Genomic DNA, 24,585 nt, shown 5'->3' with positions numbered 1-24,585 from the left:
CCATTTCTGCATGGAAATCAATGCGCAATACATAGAATTTGGAGGTATGTCACCTACATGCGCCTTGTAATAAACCACCTCTTCTGTTACCCTCCTGTTCCATTCTTTTGTCTTTTTTGATCTGCTTTTTTTCTTTTGGTTTGCTATTTCTGTGGCAGATCTTTGCCTTTTTTTGTTTCTGTCTCTACTTTCTGCGAGGCAAAGTTTTGCTGCTACATTTGAGGGAAATTTTTGCCTAGGCTTATTGATACTGATCAAGTATGGTTTGTGAGGAATCGCCATGCAGTAAGCAATGTCTGCACACTTCTTACATCCTGGGACCCAGTATTGTCTTCAATATCATACCTCAGGTCTTAATAATAAGTTTCAATATGAAAAGGGTGTTTGATTTTGTATTCTAGCCTACCCTGCTTCCCTTTAGGCGTTCTTTCTTCCTCCTTTCCCATGCAAATTTAGTTAACTAATAACTAAGTGACTGTAAGCCCAATGGCATGCAGGAAATGCACATACCTGAAAAGCTTCCTAAAAAATGCCTAGTGATCCATGTTGATATGAGATGGAATCATGTGATTGCACATGTGGCTCTTGTATTGCTGTCACCAGAGAAACATTTACTGGGGGTAAATCACTGTCTTGTTTTTCCTTTCTACACAAGAATTAATAGGTACTTGAAGGGATTAGTTTTATCCTCATTCTGTTTGAGTAGAGATACTAATCTTCTTCACCGTGCCTACCCTAACATAATTTCTTGGTTGACATTCCCTCAGGATCGCTTTCCTGGCAAAGCAATGCTGGTTACCATGAAAAGACCAGACTGGAGAACTGAAGAGGACATGAAGTTACTTCGCAGCTTTTTGCAGGTTCTTCCCAGCTACCACCATTATAGTACTCACCTGCAGCTCCTGCTAGCCAAGGTGATTCGTTATGAAAGGTAAAAGCTTCTGACTTTCCCAAAAGATGACGTCCTTTTCTATACTCAAAGCAGCTTAAATTTAAAGTTGATAACTAACAGATTTTAATTCAGTAGCATTTCCCATACGTGTTTCTTGATATTGTGAGTGTGAATATTACTCTTGAAGGCTGGGCATTATTTTGTAGAACTGCCAAATGACCTATTTTCTTTCAAAAGCCCTTTTTACCTGTTCCTGGTATTTGAATTTCCAGCCCAGTTAACTGTGGTTTTTTTTTTTTTTAAAAGACATGTTTCTTCCATTTGAATTCAGCAACATAGATACCAGGGGGCTGAGTGGTTTGGTGGATTGGAACAGTGGAGGTGATGGGGACAAAACAGTGATGGAATTCAAAACCTCTTAGGATAAATGCATAGGTTCCTTATATAGGGAGACGATGGAATCAAAGAAAATCTTAAATGAGCTTCTTGCTTTAAACATTGCATAAAGGTTGGTCTTTACTAAAGCTTAGCTCGAGTTATCTGCAGCAGGGCCCATTTTATTCCTATAGGCCTTGCTGCAGATAACTCGAGCTAAGCTTTAGTAAAAGACCCCCCAGAGGGATGTACCTGACATGGAATGGCAGGTACAGCTTCAGCCACCTTACTAGACAGACTAGATGCTAGTCTTTTTTTTATTTTTTTTATTTATAAGAATTTAAATTTACAAGCAATAAAATAACTTGTCAGAAATACAGAGAAAGTAATACACAAGAATTATTTCAATCAGGTAATTCTATAGTCTTCCTTAGACCACAAAATAGGGAGAGACAAGGAGATCAATTAAACAACAGTAAACAGAAAAAACGTATTAACCTGATTAACGTCGGTTATTATTTATCTGAATCATTATTCCACATTGATCGTCTGGTTGGCTTCTTCAAACCCAAAACGGTGTATATTCAATTTATTTTCGTTGGAAACATACTTATTGTCCAATATTAGTAGAAATAATACACCTAATTTCATTTTTTTCTCTTTTAAAACCAGAAATTATTTAACAATGCGAACACTTGAGTCTCTAATTCAATTCCCACTGATTAAGGTAATCCCAGTTTCACAAGCTTCAGTCCTTTTGAATTAATATTGCTAAGTAATAATTTATATTACTAAGAGGAATCATTACACAGGAAAATGACAACATTTTCAGGAAATATTTCTGAGGAAATCTTTAGGAGTCATACCCGGAACTCTGGGAAAACAACAATCTCAATATTAATCATCTGTAATAATATTCATTTTGTTCAAATTTCTGGTCTATTATTATTTTCAAAATCTTAACCATTTCCTACTCCTGTAGAACTTCATTTGCCTTATCAATTTTTCTTTCTCAAAGGCATAGGCGTAGACTGGGGGGGGCGAGGGGGGGCAATGCCCCCCCAAACGACGATGAGGCGCCGCCGCGCCATTAGTTAAAAAAAACAAAACACATGCACGCACGCGCTCCTCTCCATCCGCTTGGCTTTCCTGCTCTCTCTGTCTGCGTCCCGCCTTCCTCTGACGTCAGAGGAAGGCGGGACGCAGACAGAGAGGGCAGGGAAGCCAAGCGGAGTAGCGGACGGAGAGGAGCGTGTCCGTCTACCCCTCTCTCTTCCTCCCTCCCTCCCTCCCTCCGCCGCAGGCAGCAGTCTTTTCCAGTGTTCCTGGCAGCGGTAGCGATGTACACGCTGCCTTTGGCTCTGCCCTGAAGCCTTCTCTTCAAGTTCCTGTTCCCGCATAGGTGGGGACAGGAACTTGAAGAGAAGGCTTCCGGGGCAGACCGAAGGCAGCGTGTACATCGCTACCGCTGCCAGGAACGCTGAAAAAGCTGAAGACTGTTGCCTGCGGCGGAGGGAGGGAGGAAGAGAGGGGGTAAACGGAGTCACCATCTTGGACCTCGCCGGGGGGGGGGGGGGCAGAGGGAAGATGGATGGGACTGGGAGGGGTGGGGAGCAGAGGGAAGGAGCAGGAGATGAATGGGACTGGGAGGGGTGTGAAGCAGAGGGAAGGAGCAGGAGATGAATGGGACTGGGAGGGGTGGGAAGCAGAGGGAAGGAGCAAGAGATGGATGAGACTGGGAGGGGTGGGAAGCAGAGGGAAGGAGCAGGAGATGAATGGGACTGGGAGGGGTGGGAAGCAGAGGGAAGGAGCAGGAGATGGATGGGACTGGGAGAGGAGGGGAGCAGAGGGAAGGAGCAGGAGATGGATGGGACTGGAAGAGGAGGGGAGCAGAGGGAAGGAGCAGGAGATGAATGGGACTGGGAGGGGTGGGAAGCAGAGGGAAGGAGCAGGAGATGAATGGGACTGGGAGGGGTGGGAAGCAGAGGGAAGGAGCAGGAGATGAATGGGACTGGGAGGGGTGGGAAGCAGCGGGAAGGAGCAGGAGATGAATGGGACTGGGAGGGGTGGGAAGCAGAGGGAAGGAGCAAGAGATGGATGGGACTGGGAGGGGTGGGAAGCAGAGGGAAGGAGCAGGAGATGGATGGGACTGGGAGAGGAGGGGAGCAGAGGGAAGGAGCAGGAGATGAATGGGACTGGGAGGGGTGGGAAGCAGAGGGAAGGAGCAGGAGATGAATGGGACTGGGAGGGGTGGGAAGCAGAGGGAAGGAGCAGGAGATGAATGGGACTGGGAGGGGTGGGAAGCAGAGGGAAGGAGCAAGAGATGGATGGGACTGGGAGGGGTGGGAAGCAGAGGGAAGGAGCAGGAGATGGATGGGACTGGGAGGGGTGGGAAGCAGAGGGAAGGAGCAGGAGATGGATGGGACTGGGTGGGGTGGGAAGCAGAGGGAAGGAGCAAGAGATGGATGGGACTGCGAGGGGTGGGGAGCAGAGGGAAGCCTACTGGAAAGAAGACACTGAATACAACAGAAGACACTGGGACCAAAGCGAATAGAAAAACTAAATGATCAGACAACAAAGGTAGATAAAAGTATTTTATTCATAATTATTAATTGAAATGTGTCAGCTTTTTGAAATGTGCATCTGTGATATTTTGCCTGTAAATTCAATTCCTTCCTCCACATTAGCATATTCATTTGCATATGCATATATGCAAATGATATGCTAATATGCTCCGCCCATTCTTTGCCCCCCCCCCCCCCCCCAAATGAAACAGTCAAACTACGCCTATGCTCAAAGGGTTTGATTAGGTTATCCATGTAGCTCACTAATAAGATTATATCTGAAGCAAAGTTATTTACTATCACCGTTAGGTCATGGAGCGCCTTCCAGATGATAGTCAATGTAACCTCCACGGGAGCCAAAAACTCCAAGCTGATAGCTCTTACATGTTTAGGAGTGGCATCGCCGACTCAGGTTCAGCTGTAAACGACTTCCGTTTCAACATGGACTCCTAACTTACTCCTCCACTCCTTTGGACATGGTAGTTAAATGATTCGGGAGCGATGAAGTTGTTTCCAGGTCCAAGAGCGTCGACGCTCTTTCACCGGCGCTAATCAAAGGACTCACCAACCCAATCATCTGTGGGTAGCTCGTAGCACAGCAGTCCCACACTTGCTGCACAGGGGACAAAACTCTGGCCATCGGCGGCTGACCCCCGATTGTCCCCTTTCTCTTAGTTAAGGTAACTGCAGTTGTAGAGAGGAAATTTCAAGTAAACAAAGACAAAACTTCAGAGGACAGCTGGGCCATTGAGCGTACGAGCTTCAGGTCGCCATCTTTCCACTTTCCCTAGTTTGGGACACTCTTTGGTTTCTCCTCAGAGGCCTGTCTGATATGGGTAACCCTTCAGCATAGCCCTCTGAGTCATTGAAACACAGAAGCCCCTCCACCACTGCAACGTGGTGTCCCTCGGAGGGGTAGATACTAGTCTTTATGTGCCATCATTCGTTAACTATGTGATACAGAACATTTCATCTCCAGCTCACTAGTACAAAGCTGTTTAGGTTAGTGGTGAATAAAAGTCATTACTATCTGAAGTTCTTGGTGAACCATGGAAAATTTCTTGCCAGCCTTCGTTTCAAAAAGAACCAAGACAAGGGAACATACCATGAAGTTACTAAGCAGTACATTAAAAACATATTGCTGAAAATATGGAGCTCATTGCAGGAGGATATGTAAAAGCATTTAGGGTAGGTAGGTTCAGGGTTGGCTTAAGAGGTGGGCCAGTGAAGCACTGGCTCAGGGTGCCCAAGCTTAAGAGCACCAAAAGCCTGTCTCATGGCTCATTACTAGCAGAGCAATGGGAGGGATCTGCAAATGCTCAGGCAGCAAATGTATACAGCAGACCACACAAACTAGAAAATAGGGTAATATACAATTATTTGAAGTGGAAAACATCAAATGACAGCACCCAACATGGCCATGTTTAGCCTTTATAGGCTGCATCAGAGGGAAATAACTATTGAACAGACATAAATAATATTAAAAACCAAATCATAAAACCTTTTTAAAAATATTGAACATAATCAGTAAATAATATGTAAAAACTGGAATAAAGTTTATCCATACATAAAACAAATTTAAAACAGCCAAACTGATATTTTAAGGGCACATTCATAAAAAAGATTCAAATAAACATGCATATGTGCACACCAACCTTTCAAACAGTTATGGTAGCAAATAAAACACTGAGATTGAAATTATGTTAGTGAGCTAAAATTGTTTTCAATGCAAAGCAGAATGTTTTAGTGGTGAGATGATAAATGAAAAGAATCAGATATGACACTTACCTAGAAGGAATAATTGAAATGCACTTTCCTCAAGAGTTAACAGTAATAATGGCAAATCTAAATTAATATATACAACAAAATATTTTAAATCAATGAGGTGCCCTAGGAAGCAATTTTTTCAAATGGAGATTTTAAGAGATTGAGAGATGTGGATATTGTGTGTTTCTGCTGCATTGATGTTGTTTTTGTTGCCTGTATTTGACTCCATGAGACAATAAACATAATATTAAAAAAAAAAAAAAAAAGAAATGCAAGTTACTTACAGCAGTACTCTACCTTTCTCATGAAATCAACCTAGTTTGGAGTCATCAAGCTTGTAATGCTGGGCTCAGGTCAAAAGATCACTTTTAAGAATCTTTGAAATAAAAAGCCTATTTTTCAAATTGAACACACTAAAAAGGTATATTATGTGATATTTCAGCATTGCCAGTGTTTAAAACCACTAATAATATAGTTTGTTTGTTTTGTCGCAAAGTGACAATGTAAATAGGCACTTATGACATAATAACAAGTTAACATGTTAAGACTATGTACTCAGGCTTATAGAATAGAATATAAATTACAGCTCAAAAGCCTGTGATTATGATACATTGCAAGTGAGTATAAAGATATTTGTTTTGTGGCATTATAGAATCTGGTCGTAGAGCATGCATGCAATGTGAGTGTTAAAATAAAATAGTACCTTTCCATGATCGTGTTAATTAACTGGATGAGTATTATAGAGTTTTTAACTTTCTGCAAGTTATTGATTCCCTAGGCTGGAGATAAATTATTGATGTTCTATGCATGTAGGTGTACATATTCTGGACATGATTTTTATTGACAAAAGTTTGTTTGTTAATTTTGCTAGGGTAGAAGAAGTTTTATCTCTTCCATGATCTGATCACTGTGCAATACTGATGCATTTCAAAATGACAACAGGAAAGGTTCAGCATGAATCCAGAAAATAATAGTTCTGTAGAGAGTTAGTAGACCTAAAAACATTTTGGGGCTCATTTTCAAAAGAGAAAAACATCTCAAAAACAGCACAAAGTGGCTTTTGGATGTTTTCTCTGAAAAACGTCCCATTTGCTATTTTCAAAATTCAGACGTTTTTCTATGTAGTGCATCCATATCACAAGGGGGTTTGTTGGAGGTGTGTTGGAGGTGGGTTTTGGGAGTTCCCAAAACTTGAATGTTTTTATGCCATAATGGAACAAAGTAAAAAAGTCCAAGGCTAAAAGTTAGATGTTTTAGTCCTGTTTCAATCAAAACTAAGATACAAAAAGGTGCCCTAAATGACCAGATGACCACTGAAGGGATTAAGCCATGATCCCTCTTACTCCCCCCCTCCCACCCCCAAAGATGTGAAAGAAACAGTACATACCAACCTCTATGATATCTTCAGATGTTATGGCCAATCCTATTAGAACAGCAAGGAGGTCCCTGGAGTAGCCTAGTGGTTGGTGCAGTGAACTGTAGAGAAGGGGACCCAGACTCATATCCTATTCTAACCGGTACACTTGTGGTGGAAAGTGTGACCCCTCCAAAACCTACCAAAAATCTACTGTATCTATATAGGTGACATCTGCAGCCATAAGGACTATTGTAGTAGTGTATAGTTGGGTACAATAGGTTTTTAATGGGTTTTGTTGGGCTCCCTCTACAATATAAGGTGGTAATGGTAAGTGAGATTTCCAACAAATCAACCAAAGCCTACATATCATGCATTCTTGGGCAGATGCATTCCAGTTGAAACTTAATGCAGAAAAAACCCCAATGCCTAGTACTCACCTCGCAACACAACACAAACAAATTCACCACCATCAACACACCAAAACAAAATTTACCAATTTCGGACACCCTAAAAATTATTGGAGTCACCATTGATCGGCACCTAACACTTGAGAATCATGCGAAAAACATAACCAAAAAGATGTTTTCACTCAATGTGGAAATTAAAAAGAGTAAAACCATTTTTTCCAAGGACCGTCTTCCACAATCTGGTACAATCATTAGTACTCAGTCATCTGGATTATTGCAACTCACTCTACGCCGGCTGCAAAGAACAAATACTCAAAAAACTCCAAACAGCCCAGAACACAGCAGCCAGACTAATATTCGGAAAACCAAAATATGAAAGTGCGAAGCCCCTACGAGAGAAACTACACTGGCTCCCACTTAAAGAACGAATCACGTTCAAAGTATGTACCCTAGTTCATAAAACCATCCATGGTGTTGCCCCAGCCTACATGTCAGACCTAATAGACCTGCCACCCAGGAATGCAAAAAAATCTTCTCGTACATTCCTTAATCTTCATTTTCCAAACTGCAAAGGTCTAAAATACAAACTAATGCACGCATCTACCTTCTCCTTTATGAGTACGCAACTCTGGAACGCATTACCACGCAATCTGAAAGCGACCTATGAACTGACCAACTTCTGTAAACTACTTAAGACTCATCTCTTTGACACGATTTACCACAAAGATCAACACATGTAAAAATCTCCTAATATACCCAGAAATGTCTTATAGCGCCTAATGTCTTATAATGTCTTCTTGTATACCACTATCTTGTATTTCAAATGTCTTATAATGTCTTAGCTATACCACTATCTTGTATTTCACTACCATGTAACCCAAAATCCTTCTGTAAAACCAAATGTAGATTCTCTTCTCATTTCCAATATCCATAATGTATTGTAAGCCACATTGAGCCTGCAAAGAGGTGGGAAAACGTGGGATACAAATGCAACAAATAAATAAATAAATGTGCACCTGGGACCTTTTATGTGAAGTCCACTGCAGTTCACCCCTTCAGTGCCCCACTGCTGTGCTGGGATGTCTGTGTGGCCAGTTTACTAAGAATGCTGCCCCTTCATATAGCCCAGTGGCTTGTTTTTGTGCATTTTTCCTTTAGACTTTTTTTTTAATGGTCCTAAAAGATAGATGCACTGAGCACAAAAATGTCTAGGTGAACGTTTTTCTGCTTTGAAAATGACCATGTTTGCTGTGGGATTTTTAGATGTTTTTCACAAGATGTCCAAAATCAGATTTAGATTTAGAGGGGCATTTTTGATATAACACCCAAATGCCATCAGAGACATTTATCGAGAAATGTCCAAAATAAAAGGTGTAATATAAAAAAAAAATACATAAACGGTTTTAGAAAATCGAAAATATAATGAATAAACATCTACAACTAATACATACTGTAAGAGAGGCAAAAAAATGTCTCCATGGTTTGAAAATACAACATGTAAAATGTCCAAATGAAAATGTTAGTGAGATGTTACTGCGGTAGCGTGTACACTTTCCCGCAACATGCACTTGTCCATAGGTAGCTCTGCATATGGAAGAACACCCCACAAAGAGTAAACATGTCCCTCAGGAGAAGGCCCAGTTACTCTGTCCCAGAAACACAGTTCCTTTTGCGCCTGTGCCTGAGCCACAGGAGGCTGCTCTTCAAATACCACCACCACCTGCCTACCTCCAAGAAATGTCTCCAAGTAAACATGGAGACAGATAAGAGACATCCCTGGCAAGGTAAGTGTCCAGCATTGCCCCCCTAGAATACAGCAGCATTCATGTACTGTATCAACAATGCAATGTGTTGCAGTATCTCCCATTTAGCATGACTCATGTGACATCGTTAAAAATGTGACATCAGAGAAATAAGGAAGAGAGGAAAAAAGGCAGTGCTGAAATCTGAATATATGCCACATCCCAAGTCCATAAACAATGCCCTCCCCTAACCATGCCAAGCCATAATGAGGGACTGCACAGACCTACACTCCTTCTCCCCCTTAACCTGGCCCTTGCCTTCATAGTGCTTGAACTGTTGGCAACAGCTCCCTAAACTTTACCCCTATGCCTATCTCCACATCCTGGCACATGCTGCACAGAAAGGCCAACAGGCAAACCCCTGTCCCCATGGCCACCTCAGTTGACATACTACCTTTGCCTGTATGATGTCTCCTCCCCCCCCCCCCCCTGGGTCCCACACTCCCCATCTGCCTGTTGCCATCTGTCACTGCCTATGAGATGAATAGTGCTCAACTGGTATATAAACACAATAATGTAGGAGAAGGCATGAAGGGCTGTCTTCTGAATCCTGTCTGTACCAACTTAAGTATTGTAGGAGATTTGGAGTGCACCGGGAAATTGAATTACTCTGGCGTTGGTACTGGCACATATGGTGCAAAAACCCTGCCCTAATCCAGCGCCAAAATGAGTACCACAGCCAGAGTACCCCTATAACACCTCTGTACCGAATCAAGGACTGAGGATGCAGCTACCCTCCTTAGAGTGAGCCTACAAACCCAACATGTGTTGCACCCAACCCATAACCTATGAGATGACATAGCAAGGAAGAGGGGGGGGGGGGGGGGGGGGGTGGAACCCTTTGCTCATCATCCACCATCCATCAATAACAAAGGGTTTGGTATGGTACACACAAAAACCTACTTAGCACAATGCAGCCGCAACAACAGGGCGAATAAAACAGTTAGTACAAACACCCACTGTGGGAGTTGAACCCACAAACCTGCATTTGGAGTAGCCCTTTGATCACAGTGCTTCCAAGGTTCCCTGCTATGTCATCTCAGCTGCATCACTAGGCAAGTCATGTAGGATGTTGTGATCTTACCTGACAACTGTTTCCACACACAGGACATCCTCCAGCCAGGGTCTAGCTGGCCGAGGAGGAGGAGGCAGCTAGGGACCACCAGCAGTGGGAGCCAGTGGCGGTACAGGCAAGGGCATGGGAGGTGCCACCCCCCCCCCCACCCACCCAGGAAGAGGACCTAGGGGCAGCTCACCCTCTGTCTGCATGAAGGCCCAGCTGAGGAGGTCAGGGCTCCAGCTGCTGGCCCCACTCATGTGGACACACTGCAGCTTCTGCAGCAAGTTGTTGATACACAGAATGTTGTGCTGCAGGAACTGCAGGTCCAGCACCTGATCCTGGTGCAAATGTTGGCTCTGCTCCAGAAGCAGACTGAGGAGCATAGGCCACCACAATAAGCAACCAAAAACTGCTGCATCTGGGACTATTGTTCTTAACTTTTGCCAATGCCGCAATAATGTGTTGTTTGGTTAAAAAAAAGAAGGAATATAAAAGTTTAATATTTTTTCACATACAAAGGCCTGTGTCTCCACTTTGTCCAATATATGTGGATACCCTGATATGCAAGGCTGATGGGTGCTGTGGTGCCAACACAAACCTGGGAAAAGGGATACTGCACAGCCCGGGAGTGTGGGGGGCGGGGGGACGCACATACACACCTGCAGTCTCTTAACATTCCTTTGTGCAAGGATAAGGATGTGGCTGTAGGCCATCACGGAGTAGGGCCTTTACAGAGCAGAATCTGTAGGCCAGATATTGGCCTGCCAGGTTCTGGGGTGGGGCCAACCCTCCATTGGCTAGGAGCTGGGCAAGACATGTGCAGGAAATGTGGTCGCTGCATGTACATGTGCCTCCAGAAAGATCCCTGGCCCAGCTCATCACAAATAGGGGGACCAGCAAGTCAATAGCTGACTTCTTTACTCTGCTGGGGAGGTGCTGTACCGCCAGATAGCCTATACCCATCAGCTAAGGCAGTGTCACCCTGGGGATATGAGGAAGATCTGTAATGTTGAAGTTTTAAAGGATATGAGCTTTTACTGTTGTTACAGTGACCTGGACATAACAATACAAAGCAGGTCACAGTATGGGGCAGTCTGACCACCTACCTCACCATAGAACTCTATAGCTGTCTGTGTCCTGTGGTGGGGGCATCTACCTTTGCTACAATACCTAACCTATATGTGGTGTCAGCAAATACTAGGGTGGATGGGGCTGCAGGGTCTGCGACAGAAGCTTTGGAGGTCACCTGCCATGTGGGTCCCCAAGTCCAGCTCCATGCTGGAGACTGCAATCTGGGTGGCCTCACAGATGTCCTCTGGCAAACAACCTAGGTATATAGGCAGTAGTGTGCTGAAGGTGGCTCACACCAGCTCGCAAGAGCCGTTTGTTAGTTGTTTAAGAATTGTGGGAGCTGGTTGTTAAAGTAGTTGGAGAGAGAGCCTGTTGTTATAAATTTCCCAGAACACCACTGTATATAGGTGTGCTGCTGTGGCCACGTAGAAGGCCACATGTACCGATTAGAATCACAATTAGCCTACTCGAAGCATTTTCCTGTCTGTTCCTTACAGCTTGATCAATAGATCAGCCCCATTAACCCCCTGACCCTGCATACCCGCACCCTTTGCACACACAGCATAGAGCCCAAAATAAAGGTATGTTGTCTCGCACTAGTGACCTGCCTTGTACTAATCAGCAGATATGCCTCTGGCACAAACGGAGAAGCTGGACAAGGATCTGATAGAAGATATTCAAAACCATGGTATGAAAGGGGAGGTGCTATTGTTGGAGGTTTCAACTTGCCTGATGTGGATTGGAATGCCCCGTTGGCAGAATCGGAAAGAAGTAGAGAGATCGTGGATGCCTGTCAAAGCTCCTTGCTCAGACAAATGGTGACAGAACCCACGAGGGAAGGGTCGATGCTGGATCTAGTGCATCTAGTGCTCACAAATGTCCATGTGAGTGCCCACCTATGTAATAGTGATCATCAGACGATATGGTTTGATATAAGAGCAAAAGCGGAGTGTGGACGTTCAAAACTCAATGTACTGGATTTCGGACATTCTGATTTTGGTAAAATGGGGGAATACCTGAAGAAGGAAATGATGGCATGGTCCAAGCTGAAAGCTGCTATAAATATGGCAACTGATCTTTACCAAAGGAAAGTAAACAAAAACAAGAGAACCAGGAAGACATATGGTTCTCCAAACAAGTGGCTAAAAAATATGGGCAAAAGAGGCTTTGTTCAAGAAATACAGAAGAATGCAATAAAAGAATCATGAAAATGATTATTGGATGAAATCATTATTGGATTAAAGTCAAAGAAGCAAAGAGTGAAATACAGCTAGCAAAAGCAAAGGTGGAAGAAAAATGGCTAAAGATGTTAAGAGATGTGAAAAGACCTTTTTCAAATATATTGGGAAAAAAAGAAAAGATAGGAATGGAATTGGTAGAGTGAAAGATGCTCAGAATGGCTATGTGGAGAGTGATGAGGATAAAGCGAATGTGCTAAACAAATACTTACTACTACTACTATTTAACATTTCTAAAGCGCTACTAGGGTTACGCAGCGCTGTACAGTTTAACATAGAAGGACAGTCCCTGCTCAAAGAGCTTACAATCTAAAGGACAAGTGTACAGTCAATCAAGAAGGGGCAGTCACATTGGGGCAGTCTAGATTTCCTGAAAGGTATAAAGGTTAGGTGCCAAAGGCAACATTGAAGAGGTGGGCTTTGAGCAAGGATTTGAAGATGGGTAGGGAGGGGGCTTGGCGTAAGGGCTCAGGAAATTTATTCCAGGCATAGGGTGAGGCGAGGCAGAATACTTCTCTTCAATGTTTTGAGGGGTCTGAAAGGAGTCTAGTTCCGGTAGTGCCAAAACAGGGACGGGGTAGAAGTTTTCCCTTTAGATTTAATGACTCTCCTTCACTAATTCCTTCTAGCCAAAAATTCGCCCTCTAGTGGCTAAAGCACCAGTGAAACCACTAGTTAGGGGAAGAAACTACCATCCCCAGAAACCACTGGGACACCAGCAGGACTCTCAGGAAATGGAGGGAGGAGCGAATGATTTGGAAATGAGTTCTGATCAAGGGAATGAGCAGCAGCTGGGGGAACCCAGGGCGGAGGAAGACATGGAATGTGATAGAGGAAGTAGGGGAAGAAGGGAAGGAGGAGTGCATGGAGGTCTCAGGTCTTGCTCAGACTCCAGCAGGAAAGGTAAATGGTTTTGTGATGTCAGTATGGCCAAAACTGTGGACAGTTGGAGAAGAGAAAATAATACAGTGGGGAAGGAGCTGGTGGAGAAAGCTAACCCATTAACTATCTGAGGATAGAATATAGTGCCTGTGAGGGTTATGCTATAATTGGGAACAAGGCAAGGATTTACTGCTTTGTGGTATTCTGAATTAAGATTGAACTGTGTTGAGAAGGTGAATGTGAAAACCTGAACTGAATCTTTCATTGTTGGTGATGAAACTAAGTGAAGACTAAGGCTGTATTGAAGGAAAAGGTTCTGAGAAAATAACAACCTGTGTTTTCAAGAAACTATGAAAATGCTAAGTTTTTGTGTGACCCTGCTGTGAGCAGGAAAAAGGCTCAGGCCAGCTGGAGAGTGGCCAGACTGGGACAATTACCAGACAGAGGAGAGGTGGTTTGGATCCCATACCTTGGAGGGAGACAGCTAAGCTAAGCAGGGCTAGCCCTGGCCCCCATGTGGAAGGAGGACCCTGGTTACAATGTTCATGGAAGAAAATCCTGGAGAAGGACCGCAGCCAGTTGCTGAAGGAGTTTCTAGGAATGGCATGGATATTGTGAGTTCATGGAAGAAAGCGTTTATAAACAGTTTGAGAATCTGAAAGTGGACAAAGCTATGAGGCCAGGTGGGATACATCCCAGGATACTGAGGGAGCTCAGAGAAGTCCTGGTAGGACCTCTTAAGGATTTATTTAATAGATCTCTAGAGATGGGAGAAGTTCTTTGGGACTAGAGACGAGCTGATGTGGCCCCTCTTCACAAAAGCAGAGACAGGGAAGAAGTGGGAAACTACAGGATGGTAAGCCTCACGTCATTGGTAGGAAAAATAATGGAGTCGCTCCTGAAGGAAAGGATAGTTAACTTTCTAGAAGCCAATGGGTTACAGGATCTGAGGCAACATGGCTTTACCAAAGGACAATCCTTTCAAATGAATCTTATTGGCTTCTTCGACTAGGTGACCAAAGAACTGGATGAAGGACATCTGCTAGATGTAATCTTCTTGGATTTCAGCAAAGCCTTTGATATCGTCCCTCATAGAAAACTCATGAATAAGCTGAGATGGCTGAACTTATGTCTCAAAGTGGTGAACTGTATAGGAAACTGGTTGACCAACTGGCGGCAGAGGGTGGTGGTAAATGGAATCCGCTTGGAGGAAAGGAAGGTGAGTAGTGGAGAGCCTTAAGGGTCAGTGTTGGGGCTGATTATGTTTAATATGTTTGTGAGAGACATTACTGAAGGATTGGAAGAAAAGTTTGCCTTTTTGCCGATGACACAAAGATAGCCAATAGAGTGGATATCCTAGAAACCATGAGAAGGGATCTCCAAACATTAGAATGGTCAAGGGTCTGGCAGTTAAAATTTAATTACAAAAAAATTATATATATATATATATATAAAACCTGGGCACATAATAATCTCCCAAATTTAACACAGGAAACTCAAGTATAGAATATTCAAAGCATATATAGTTCAAATATAATATAAATAAGAAACAAAAAAAGAAAAAGGGTTTGGAGAAACACACGGATGTCATGCAGTTATGTATTATAAAATACAAAATCACCTACAATCCCCCACATTCATTCATTTCATATATATCAGAAGCAGGAGTAATGTTCCTAATATATCCGAAGTAGAAGTTCAAACAGCATCCGATGATGCTGACAACCTACAAGTATGGAGCACTCAAGCTGTTGTTTCTGCTCATTGAAACAGGCTATTGACTGCTTGACATCAGGTGTACCTAATTAAGGCATTAAATTGTCCCCGCCCGTGTAGCCTCTACACTTGTGTGATGTATTATGGGCTGGTTTCCCGTAAGGGACTAGCAGTTGCCAGATTGATTTGTTCAATGTGAAGATTCAAGATATACATGTGAAACATTAAGGCATTTCCATACAGATTGGTGGTATGTATTTATGGTTAGATAGGTGTATTGGGGATCAATATGATGTCATGTATATGTTTTTTTAGAGTCCTCTTTTCATAAAGGTTGAAGCGAAACTCGACCAGAGTCAAGGTGATGCATTGAATTCTAATTTGAACTTGAAGCAAGAAAGTTTCTTTTGGAATTTGTTTGAAGCTTTGGATACCTCAATGATTTGGTCATCATGGAAGCAGGATTTGATTGAGCACTTTGAGACTCTTTTCCTATATTTGTAAGACACTTAGGAAATTTTATTATCAAGGATAACAATAACCTGTTTCAATGAGCAGGAACAACAGCTTGAGTGCTCCATATTTGTAGGTTGTCAGCATCATTGGATGCTGTCTGAACTTCTACATCGGACATATTAGGGACATTACTCCTGCTTCTGATATATGATATGAATGAATATGGGAGATTGTAGGTGATTTTGAATTTTATAATAAATAACTGCATGACATCCATGTTTCTCCAAACCCTTTTTTTGTTTTTGTTTCTTATTTGTATTGTATTTGAATTATATATGCTTTGAATATTCTACACTTAAGTTTCCTGTGTTAAATTTGGGAGTTAAAATTTAATGCCAATAGTGATGCACTTGGGGTACAGAAATCCAAGAGATGTACCATATAGGAGGGGTGAGATTGGTAAGCTTGACTCAGGAGAGGGACCTTAGGGTGAATGGTATCTGAGGATCTTGAAGGTGATGAAACAGTGTGACCAGGCAGTGGCCATTGCCAGAAGGATGCTAGGCTGCATATAGAGGGGTATAACCAGTAGAAGAAAGGAGGTGTTGATGTCCCTCTACAAGTCGTTGGTGAGGCCCCGTTTGGAGTATTGTGTTCAGTTTTGGAGGCCATTTCTTACTAAGGATGTAAAAAGACTTGAAGCGGTTCAAAGAAAAGCGACAAAAATGGTATGGGATTTGCATTGCAAGACATATGAGGAGAGACTTACTGACCTGAACATGTATATCCTAGAGGAAAGGAGAAACAGGGGTGATATGATACAGATGTTAAAATATTTGAAAGGTATTAATTTGCCAACAAACCTTTTCCAGAGACAGGAAGGTGCTATAACTAGAGGACATGAATTGAGGTTGAAAGGGGGCAGACTCAGGAATAATGTCAGGAAGTATTTTTTCACGGAAAGAGTGGTAGATACTTGGAATGCCCTCCCATGGGAAATGGTGGAGATGAAAATAGTAACGAAATTCAAAAATGCGTGGGATAAACACAAAGGAATCTTGTTTAGAAGGCATGGATCCAAAGAAGCTTAGCACAGATAAGGAGCAACACAAATAACTGGGAAGCAAAGTTAGTACTGGGCAAACGTTTGTGGTCTGTGCTCTGATCATAGCTGGACAAATTCAGCTTCCTTTTCAGAAGTTGGAGAACAAGGACAGTGCTGGGCAGACTTCTACGGTCTATGCCCTGAAAATGGCAAGAACAAATCAAGAAAACGAAACAAAGCACAAAAGGGCCTCCAAGGTTGGAACAATGGGACCCTTCTATTAAAGTTTGTATCATTGTTCCAAAATTGGAGGCCCTTTTGTGCTTTGTTTTGTTTTTTTGGATTTGTGTACTTTTGGACCCTCTCTTCTGCTGCTTGGTAAGAACAAATCAAGAACAGATATACATATGAAGCATCACATACTACTACTACTCATCATTTCTATAGCGCTACTAGACGTACACAGCACTGTACACTTGAACATGAAGAGACAGTCCCTGCTCGACAGAGCTTACAATCTAATTAGGACAAATAGGACAAACAAGAAATAAGGGAATATTAAAGTGAGGATGATAAAATAAGGGTTCTGAACAAGTGAATAAGTGTTAGGAGTTAAAAGCAGCATCCAAAAGGTGGGCTTTTAGCTTAGATTTGAGGACTGCCAGAGATGGAGCTTGACGTACCGGCTCAGGAAGTCTATTCCAGGCATATGGTGCAGCAAGATAAAAAGAATGGAGTCTGGAGTTAGCAGCGGAGGAGAAGGGTGCAGATAAGAGAGATTTACCCAGTGAACGGAGTTCCCGAGGAGGAATGTAGGGAGAGATGAGAGTGGAGAGGTACTGAGGCAAGATAAAACTCATCACATACCAAATGTAATGAGTTTTATCTTGTTGGGCAGACTGGATGGACTGTACAGGTCTTTATCTGTTGTTATCTACTGAAGGAATGGATCCTCAGGAGCTTAACCGAGATTGGATAGCAGAGCCGGTAGTGGGAGGCGGGGCTGGAGGTTGGGAGGCGGGGATAGGGGGCAGACTTATACGGTCTGTGCCAGAGCCAGTGGTGGAAGGCGGGACTGGAGGTTGGGAGGCAGGGATAGTGCCTAATGGGGAGACACATAAAGAACAAAGCCACCGGATGTGGATACCTGTGAAGCTGGTGAAGATAGATGTGAGTTGTAAATCTTGATAATAGATACAAGATGAGGAGCCCTTGACCTTGAGACCAGTGGAGAAGATGGTGCACTGATCCATCTTCTCCACGGCCTCTCCCCTCCCCCCTTCACAGGCTGCCACAACTGGGTGTTTGCAGTTGAGAGCAAGACATTTGTACTTAGGCTGGCAACAGTTTGTATCATTATCAAAGCCCTTGGATCAGAGTCCACTCCAGTGTTCCATGCTATCCTGCATCCAGGTCCTGTTAAATGCACATTCATCTCTCCTCTTTATTTATTTTTTTTATTTTTTTTAGAACAACAACTGTAAAGTAAGTATAATCATATCTACTATTGACACACATACTTGAAGTGTAAAATTACTTTTCTACTGAACCGGTCAGGTGTCTCCAGGGGTTTTGAAGCACTAGATTAAGGCATCTCTCGTTCTCTCCCAAAATCTCCCTCTTAAAAGCATTTACATGTGGACATTTATACAGAATGACACATGTTGAAGATGGCAACTGGCAGCAGTAGTAAATGGAGACCTGAGTGTGATTCTTCAGCTGGATGCACACTAACATTTACAAACTATAAAATTTAGGTGGAGAAAAACAAAGGTATCAATCTCTAATTAACTGCATGAAGTAGGTGAGACTTTTTAGAAAGAGGAAGTGGGAAAATAACCAAACTATTGGTCCAACTTGTACTGCCTCTGTAGTTTAAACATTTATTTGCTTCTCTGGTTACCATGGGTGCAACCTTCTGGCATAGAAAAGGATTCTGAAGCAGATTGGCAAGTGAGGATAAAGCTCTGCTCTCCTCTTCTTTATCAGCTTTGGACGCAGCAGAGTGGTTGTAAAGAAGGGGCAACCCGGCAACAGCTTCTATTTCCTTTACTCGGGCTGTGTTGCTGTCACCATGGATGAAGACGGTAGCAGTGCCTTTGTGGATGACGAGCCAGTGTTACTCCATGGCGGTTCTGGTTTTGGAGTGAGTAAATTCTTTCCTTTTCTGCTCAGGTTGTACCATTTCCTTGTTCTTGCTTGGATGAAGTAGCTTGGTTGCTGGGTTAGTCCAATATAAAGGTAATAAATAGAAATAAAACAAAGAAAAATATGATAATTCCTTTTTTTATTGGATTAACTTAGCAATTCCATAACTGGGCACCTCCATTTACATGCCCAGTAACATAGGGTGAGAGCTTATTCTGTATGGACATGGGCATCCAAGTGTCCTTATAGAATACTAACATAAACCCAGTATTGGTGCATCTACATTGAGGTGCCCCCCCCCCCCCCCCCATTTACACCTGCCATAGAAATAACCTAAATGGAGGCTCCTAAATGTAGCAGGTTTGCAGGCCACTTACAGTATTCTGTAAGTTGCCTGCCTAAATGTCAGCCTTATGGCCCTCTTATGTGACTACCCCCTTTATAAATAATTGCTATACCATTTGACCACACATTTGTAGAATACCAGGTTAGGTGCTCTACTGGCATTTTTATAAGTAAGTCACTCCGATCGTTATTAAGGAACTTCATTCTGTACAAAACACTGCTATTAGGCTACTCTGTCATGCTAGTAAATATGACTGTTTATCTCCCCTTCTTAAAGAACATTATTGGTTACCTGTCTTTTTTTTTGCTTTCAATATAAGACATTGCTGCTCAATTTCAAGGCTTTTCGTATTCCCCTTCATATTTAGCTTCTCTCACTATTCCTTACTCTCCTGCTGGAGTTTTACGTTCTCTTAATGATCACCTTATGGTTGTGACTGGCCCATGGTTAGCCTAACACGAAAGAACAAGAAATAGTGCCTTTTATTTCTTGGCACCAATGTAATAGAACAATCTCCCCTCTGACATCTGTGCAGAATCTTCCTTATCAAAATTTAAAACAGCAATAAAGACCTGGCTTTTTCAAAAAGCCAAACAAATATCTAGGTAGAAACAGTTCAGCAAAAAATAAAAATGTGTAAACAATCTTAGAAACTGAAGATTTCACAATATTTGTACATCTTATCCTATATAATAATTCTCACCTCCAACGTTCTGACTTGCCTGGGACCGTGGCTCATTCCGAGTTGGTCTGCTAGGCTCCGTAGATCAGGCTGACATCACCATAGCCATTATGATGTCAACTTCAGAGCCTGGGGGAAAAAAACATGCCTCACAGCTGATCCATGTCTAGAGGAGGGTTGCTGGAGATGGGTGGCTGGAGGGGAAGCAGGGGAGTGAGGAGGGTCACTGGACATGGGTGGCTGGAGGGGGTCAGGGGAGAGAGGAGGGTCGCTGGACATGGGTGGCAGGAGGGGGGCAGGGGAGAGAGGAGGTTTGCTGGACATGGGTGGCTGCAGTGGGCGCAGGGGAAGAGGAGGGTCACTGGACATGGGTGGCTGCAGGGGGAGAGGAGGGTCGCTGGACATGGGTGGCTGCAGGGGAGCCGAGGAAAACCTTGCTAGAGCCCGTTTCATTTGTGTCAGAAACGAGCCTTTTTTTACTAGTATTCTATATATTATTGTTGTTGTATCTCTCATCCATAAAATCACAAAAGGAGGAAAAAAGACCTCAAATGTCCCAGCATGGCAGCAAGCTATAAAATCTTTATGCCAGCATATTGCGGACTCCAGTCATATCATTGGTCTAAAAAAATCTCCTTGCAAAATATCTTATTATCAATTTTTGTATGATTGTTTTCACTTTCTGTTATATATTGTCCACTCAATCTTTTTACAATCTTTTTGCAATATACCTTTATCATGTTCTATTTAGGATACACCTCTGTATCTTTCAGTTTGATATCACTTGTTCAAGTGAAATCAGGAATGTGAAATAAGGCTACTAATGTGTGGCAATCAGGCTTTAGTTTTGCCACAGATGCAACTATTGAACTGGAAAACTGAATTTGAAAGTGGGATGGCTAGTAAAGAATGCTCAGATTAGGAAACATTATCTGTAAAATGTAAAGAATATGTTAAATTGTGCTGCACTGATTGAATATTGTAAAATTGAACACAATCCATGAGGTATGAAGATTTATAAAGCTCCACAGATATTCCAAGATGATTCCGATTTTATATCTAAATGGAATATGATTCTCAATAAATGTTAGTTAGATTTAATGCTACTCATTATAGAGAAAAGTACACAGAAATTGAAAACTGATAAATTGCTAGATAAGGAATTAAGTGATATCAAATTGAAAGTTACAGAGGTATATCCTAAATAGAACATGATTATGATATGTTGCAAGAAGATTGCAAAAAGATTGAGTGCACGATATATAACAGAAAGTGAAAACATTCATACAAAAATTGATGATAAGATATTTTGCAAGGAGATTTTTTTAGACCAATGATATGACTGGAGTCCGAAATATGCTGGCATAAAGATTTTATAGCTTGCTGCCATGCTGAGACATTTGGGGTCTTTTTTTCCTCCTTTTGTGATTTTATGAATGAGAGATACAACATCAATAATATATATAATATAAGATGCACAAATACTGTGTAATCCTCAGCTTCTAAGATTGTTTTTCAAAAAGCCTTCAGTGACTAGCGTATCTGACCACCGGTGGCCCTCCATCCCTTCCTTTTCTCTTTTCTATCATCCTTTCCCTGTTTTTGACCCTCCTCTCCCATACCTAATTTTGTTAGCTTATATTTTTGCTTACTGAAGCTGTTGTTTTCCTATTTTATATTGTAGTTCTTTCCTGACCTTTTTATTAGTCTGTAAACTGCTTAGGTCTGTTCTCAGCTATAGCAAATTTGAAATTAATAAATGAATAGGCACAAAAACATCAGTATTCTGTATATAGAACTTCCCTTTTTAGGCTACATTTGGTAAATGGTGCTCAACAATCGGTGCCGAAAAACATCAGCTCTCAATGCTGTTTTCTAATGAGCACTCAAACATGAGCTCCCAATATAGAATAGTATTGAGTGCCGATTTTGACACCAGGACTTGCGCCTGCTGAAACCAAGTGTAATCCCAGCACCCAATTTGGGCACACACATCCCTGGTATTCTATAACACAGTGAGCAAATTTTAGGAATGCCCTGACTTGCCCGTGTACCTCCCATAGCTACACTCCCTTTTGGGTTGTACACTTTAGGATTCAGGTGCACCCTGTTCCAAATTGGTGCCGATTAGTGCCAGCTAGCACTCAATTATTGGCACAAATTGGCTGTATATAAGCACAAATCTTAGATCTAATCTAATTCACAGCTTATATACCACACTAATCCCAACAGAAGGTTCCGGGTGGATTACAATGCAAGAACTCACACAAAGTGAGGAATAACAAAATACATAAACTAAAATAGAAACATAAACTTATCCATAAAATGTATCAAATAAAAAAGTTTTCAGCTTCTTACACAAACACATAATTCTAAATGAATTAAACCAGGTAAATTGTTCCACTCTGAAATAGCTTGAAAAGGAAACAGAGAACCAAGCTGATGTTCGAATTGTATATTCTTTATAACTGGAAATTTTAATAGAAGGCTGTTGCGAGCTCGAGTTGAATTTTAAAAAAAAAAAGAAAAATTGAAAAGTTGGGTGTCCTCGCATGTGGACACCCAACTTTTCAACATTACACCCCCTTTACAAACAGAATAAGACTGGTTCTTCAAAAAAATACATAAACCATTTTAACATTGAGCCAGATCGACCCAGCTCACTCAATCTAGTTATCAATAATCCATGATCCACTGAATCAAAAGCAGCTGAGATATCATATTGAAGTACATAAGTACATAAGTAATGCCATATTGGGAAAAGACCAAGGGTCCATTGAGCCCAGCATCTTGTCCACGACAGCAGCCAATCCAGGCCAAGGGCACCTGGCAAGCTTCCCAAACGTACAAACATTCTATACATGTTATTCCTGGAATTTTGGATTTTTCCAAGTCCGTTTAGTAGCAGTTTATGGACTTGTCCTTTAGGAAACCGTCCAACCCCTTTTTAAACACATATTCTTGTGATCACATTACATCTTATCTAACCCCAGTTCTTTCAGCTAAGAACGCTGCATGGAAGAACTGGGGTTAGATAAGATGCAATGTGATCACAAGAATATGTGATACCATCTTGTTTGATATTATATGAAAGTTGATGCACTGCTCCTGATGAAGCATGTAAAGTGAAACGGGTTTGGCCACTGTCGAGCCATAGTCAAGTGCTCAACAACTTTTTATTATATACAAAAAGAAGAGAATACTTGAAAATAAAGGAAAGATTGAAAAATTTAAATACATTGTGTTGACTATTTGATTAAGCACTTACACTAGACTCTTCATGTGTTGATTTTTAATTACTCTGAGTTGGGCGCCATTTATAGAACAGCATTTTGGGCATGAGGATATACATCAACTGAAACCTGGTGTAAATCTTCATGCTTAAATTGGGCGCTGATCTACCTAATTCTGTAACACTGCATGCAAATTCCAGGAGCATCCCTGACCTGCCTATGCCCTTCCCATGGTCACGCATCAACTCATAAAAATTGACACATGCATCTTTATAGAACAGCAACTATAAAGTTGCACATATAAATTCAAAGCATTGCCAATTAGCACTGATGAATGTTAGCACCCGATTTTCAGCACTAATTGGCTCATTACGCAATTAAATTGTGCACCCAAATTTCCTTGCATAATTTTTAGCAGCATATATAGAATTAAGGGGCATGTGTTCACATGCCTGGAAATGACTAGAATACTGGCATTCACACCCATTCTTGTTGCTACATCTAGGTGGCATCAAGTGCCTGACAAGTTGGAGATATTTACCAGTGTCTGTTCTTCTCACAGAAAAATGAGAATTCAGAGTATTATCATCATCATATTTATGTATTTTCCTCTTCCTATGATGACAGGAAATAGCCCTGCTGAAAGGCCTGAACAGAAATGCTACCATTGTCTGTATGGAGGAAACAGAACTGCTTGTGGTGGATAAAGAAGACTTTTTTGCCAATCAGTTAGATCTGGAGCTTCAAAAAGAATGCCAATATCGCTACAACTTCTTAAAGTAAATTTATTTTCATTATACCACAATAATGTTTCTTAATAGTATATAGAAACTATGTCAGGTATAAAGCATATCATACTGCAGGCCAAAGTAGCATTTCAACATAGCACTGACATATGATGCTATTATATAACTTTATACAATGGGAGATAAAATATGATTTTATTTTACAATTACATAGCTAAAAGTTGTCTTGTTCACCTCCTTGCCTCAAGACTGGCTCCACTGCATTTAGTGTTGTGCTGGAGCCGGCTCTAAAATTTTCACGAATTTTGCGAGCCAGTTGTTGAACCCTCCAACCAGCTCCTGCACACAGGCAACTCTAGGCAGTGTCCAGGCTGTATCAGAGCTGCTCCAGATGCCAGCATTTCTCTTCTTCTTGTCTGTCCCTCTCTGGCCCAGCAGAGGAGCAGGTTTCACTCTCCAGGTCCAGAAACCCACTCTCTCCCCCCACCCGCTCGCAGGTAACAGCATCTCTCCTTCACCCTGTGGTCCTTCTCCGTCCTTGATCGCCTGCTGGTAGCTGCAGTGCAGCAAATAAAGTAGGGCTGCCTTGGAGCCTTGGCCTTCTCTGGTATGTGTCCCACCCTCGTGGAAATAGAAAGTTATATCAAAGAAGAGCGAGACTGGAATGTGACCTAGAAGGCCGAGGCAACCCTGCTTTATTTGCTGCAGTGCAGCTACCAGCAGGTGATCAAGGATGGAGAAGGACCGCAGGGAGAAGGAGAGACACTGGTACCTGCGGGCGGGTGAGCGGAGGGGTCA

General features: G+C 42.2%; 1 protein-coding gene across 1 annotated transcript in view; it reads left to right on the top strand.

Annotated features, from left to right (window-relative positions):
• LOC115475092 (cyclic nucleotide-binding domain-containing protein 2-like) overlaps positions 1 to 23,824 on the top strand; it is a 33,724-nt gene extending 9,900 nt beyond the window's left edge. The window contains exons 4-6 of the mRNA XM_030210831.1: positions 768 to 931; positions 18,622 to 18,778; positions 23,669 to 23,824. Of these exons, the coding sequence (XP_030066691.1) occupies positions 768 to 931; positions 18,622 to 18,778; positions 23,669 to 23,824 (477 nt within the window). The remainder of the gene's footprint in view (positions 1 to 767; positions 932 to 18,621; positions 18,779 to 23,668) is intronic.
• The last annotated feature ends 761 nt before the right edge of the window (positions 23,825 to 24,585 follow it).

The sequence above is a fragment of the Microcaecilia unicolor genome, chromosome 7, assembly GCF_901765095.1.
Source record: "Microcaecilia unicolor chromosome 7, aMicUni1.1, whole genome shotgun sequence".
In the NCBI taxonomy this organism is placed as follows: domain Eukaryota; kingdom Metazoa; phylum Chordata; class Amphibia; order Gymnophiona; family Siphonopidae; genus Microcaecilia; species Microcaecilia unicolor.
The sequence above is the reverse complement of the archived record's forward strand: the minus strand, read 5'-3'. Positions and strand labels throughout refer to the sequence as shown.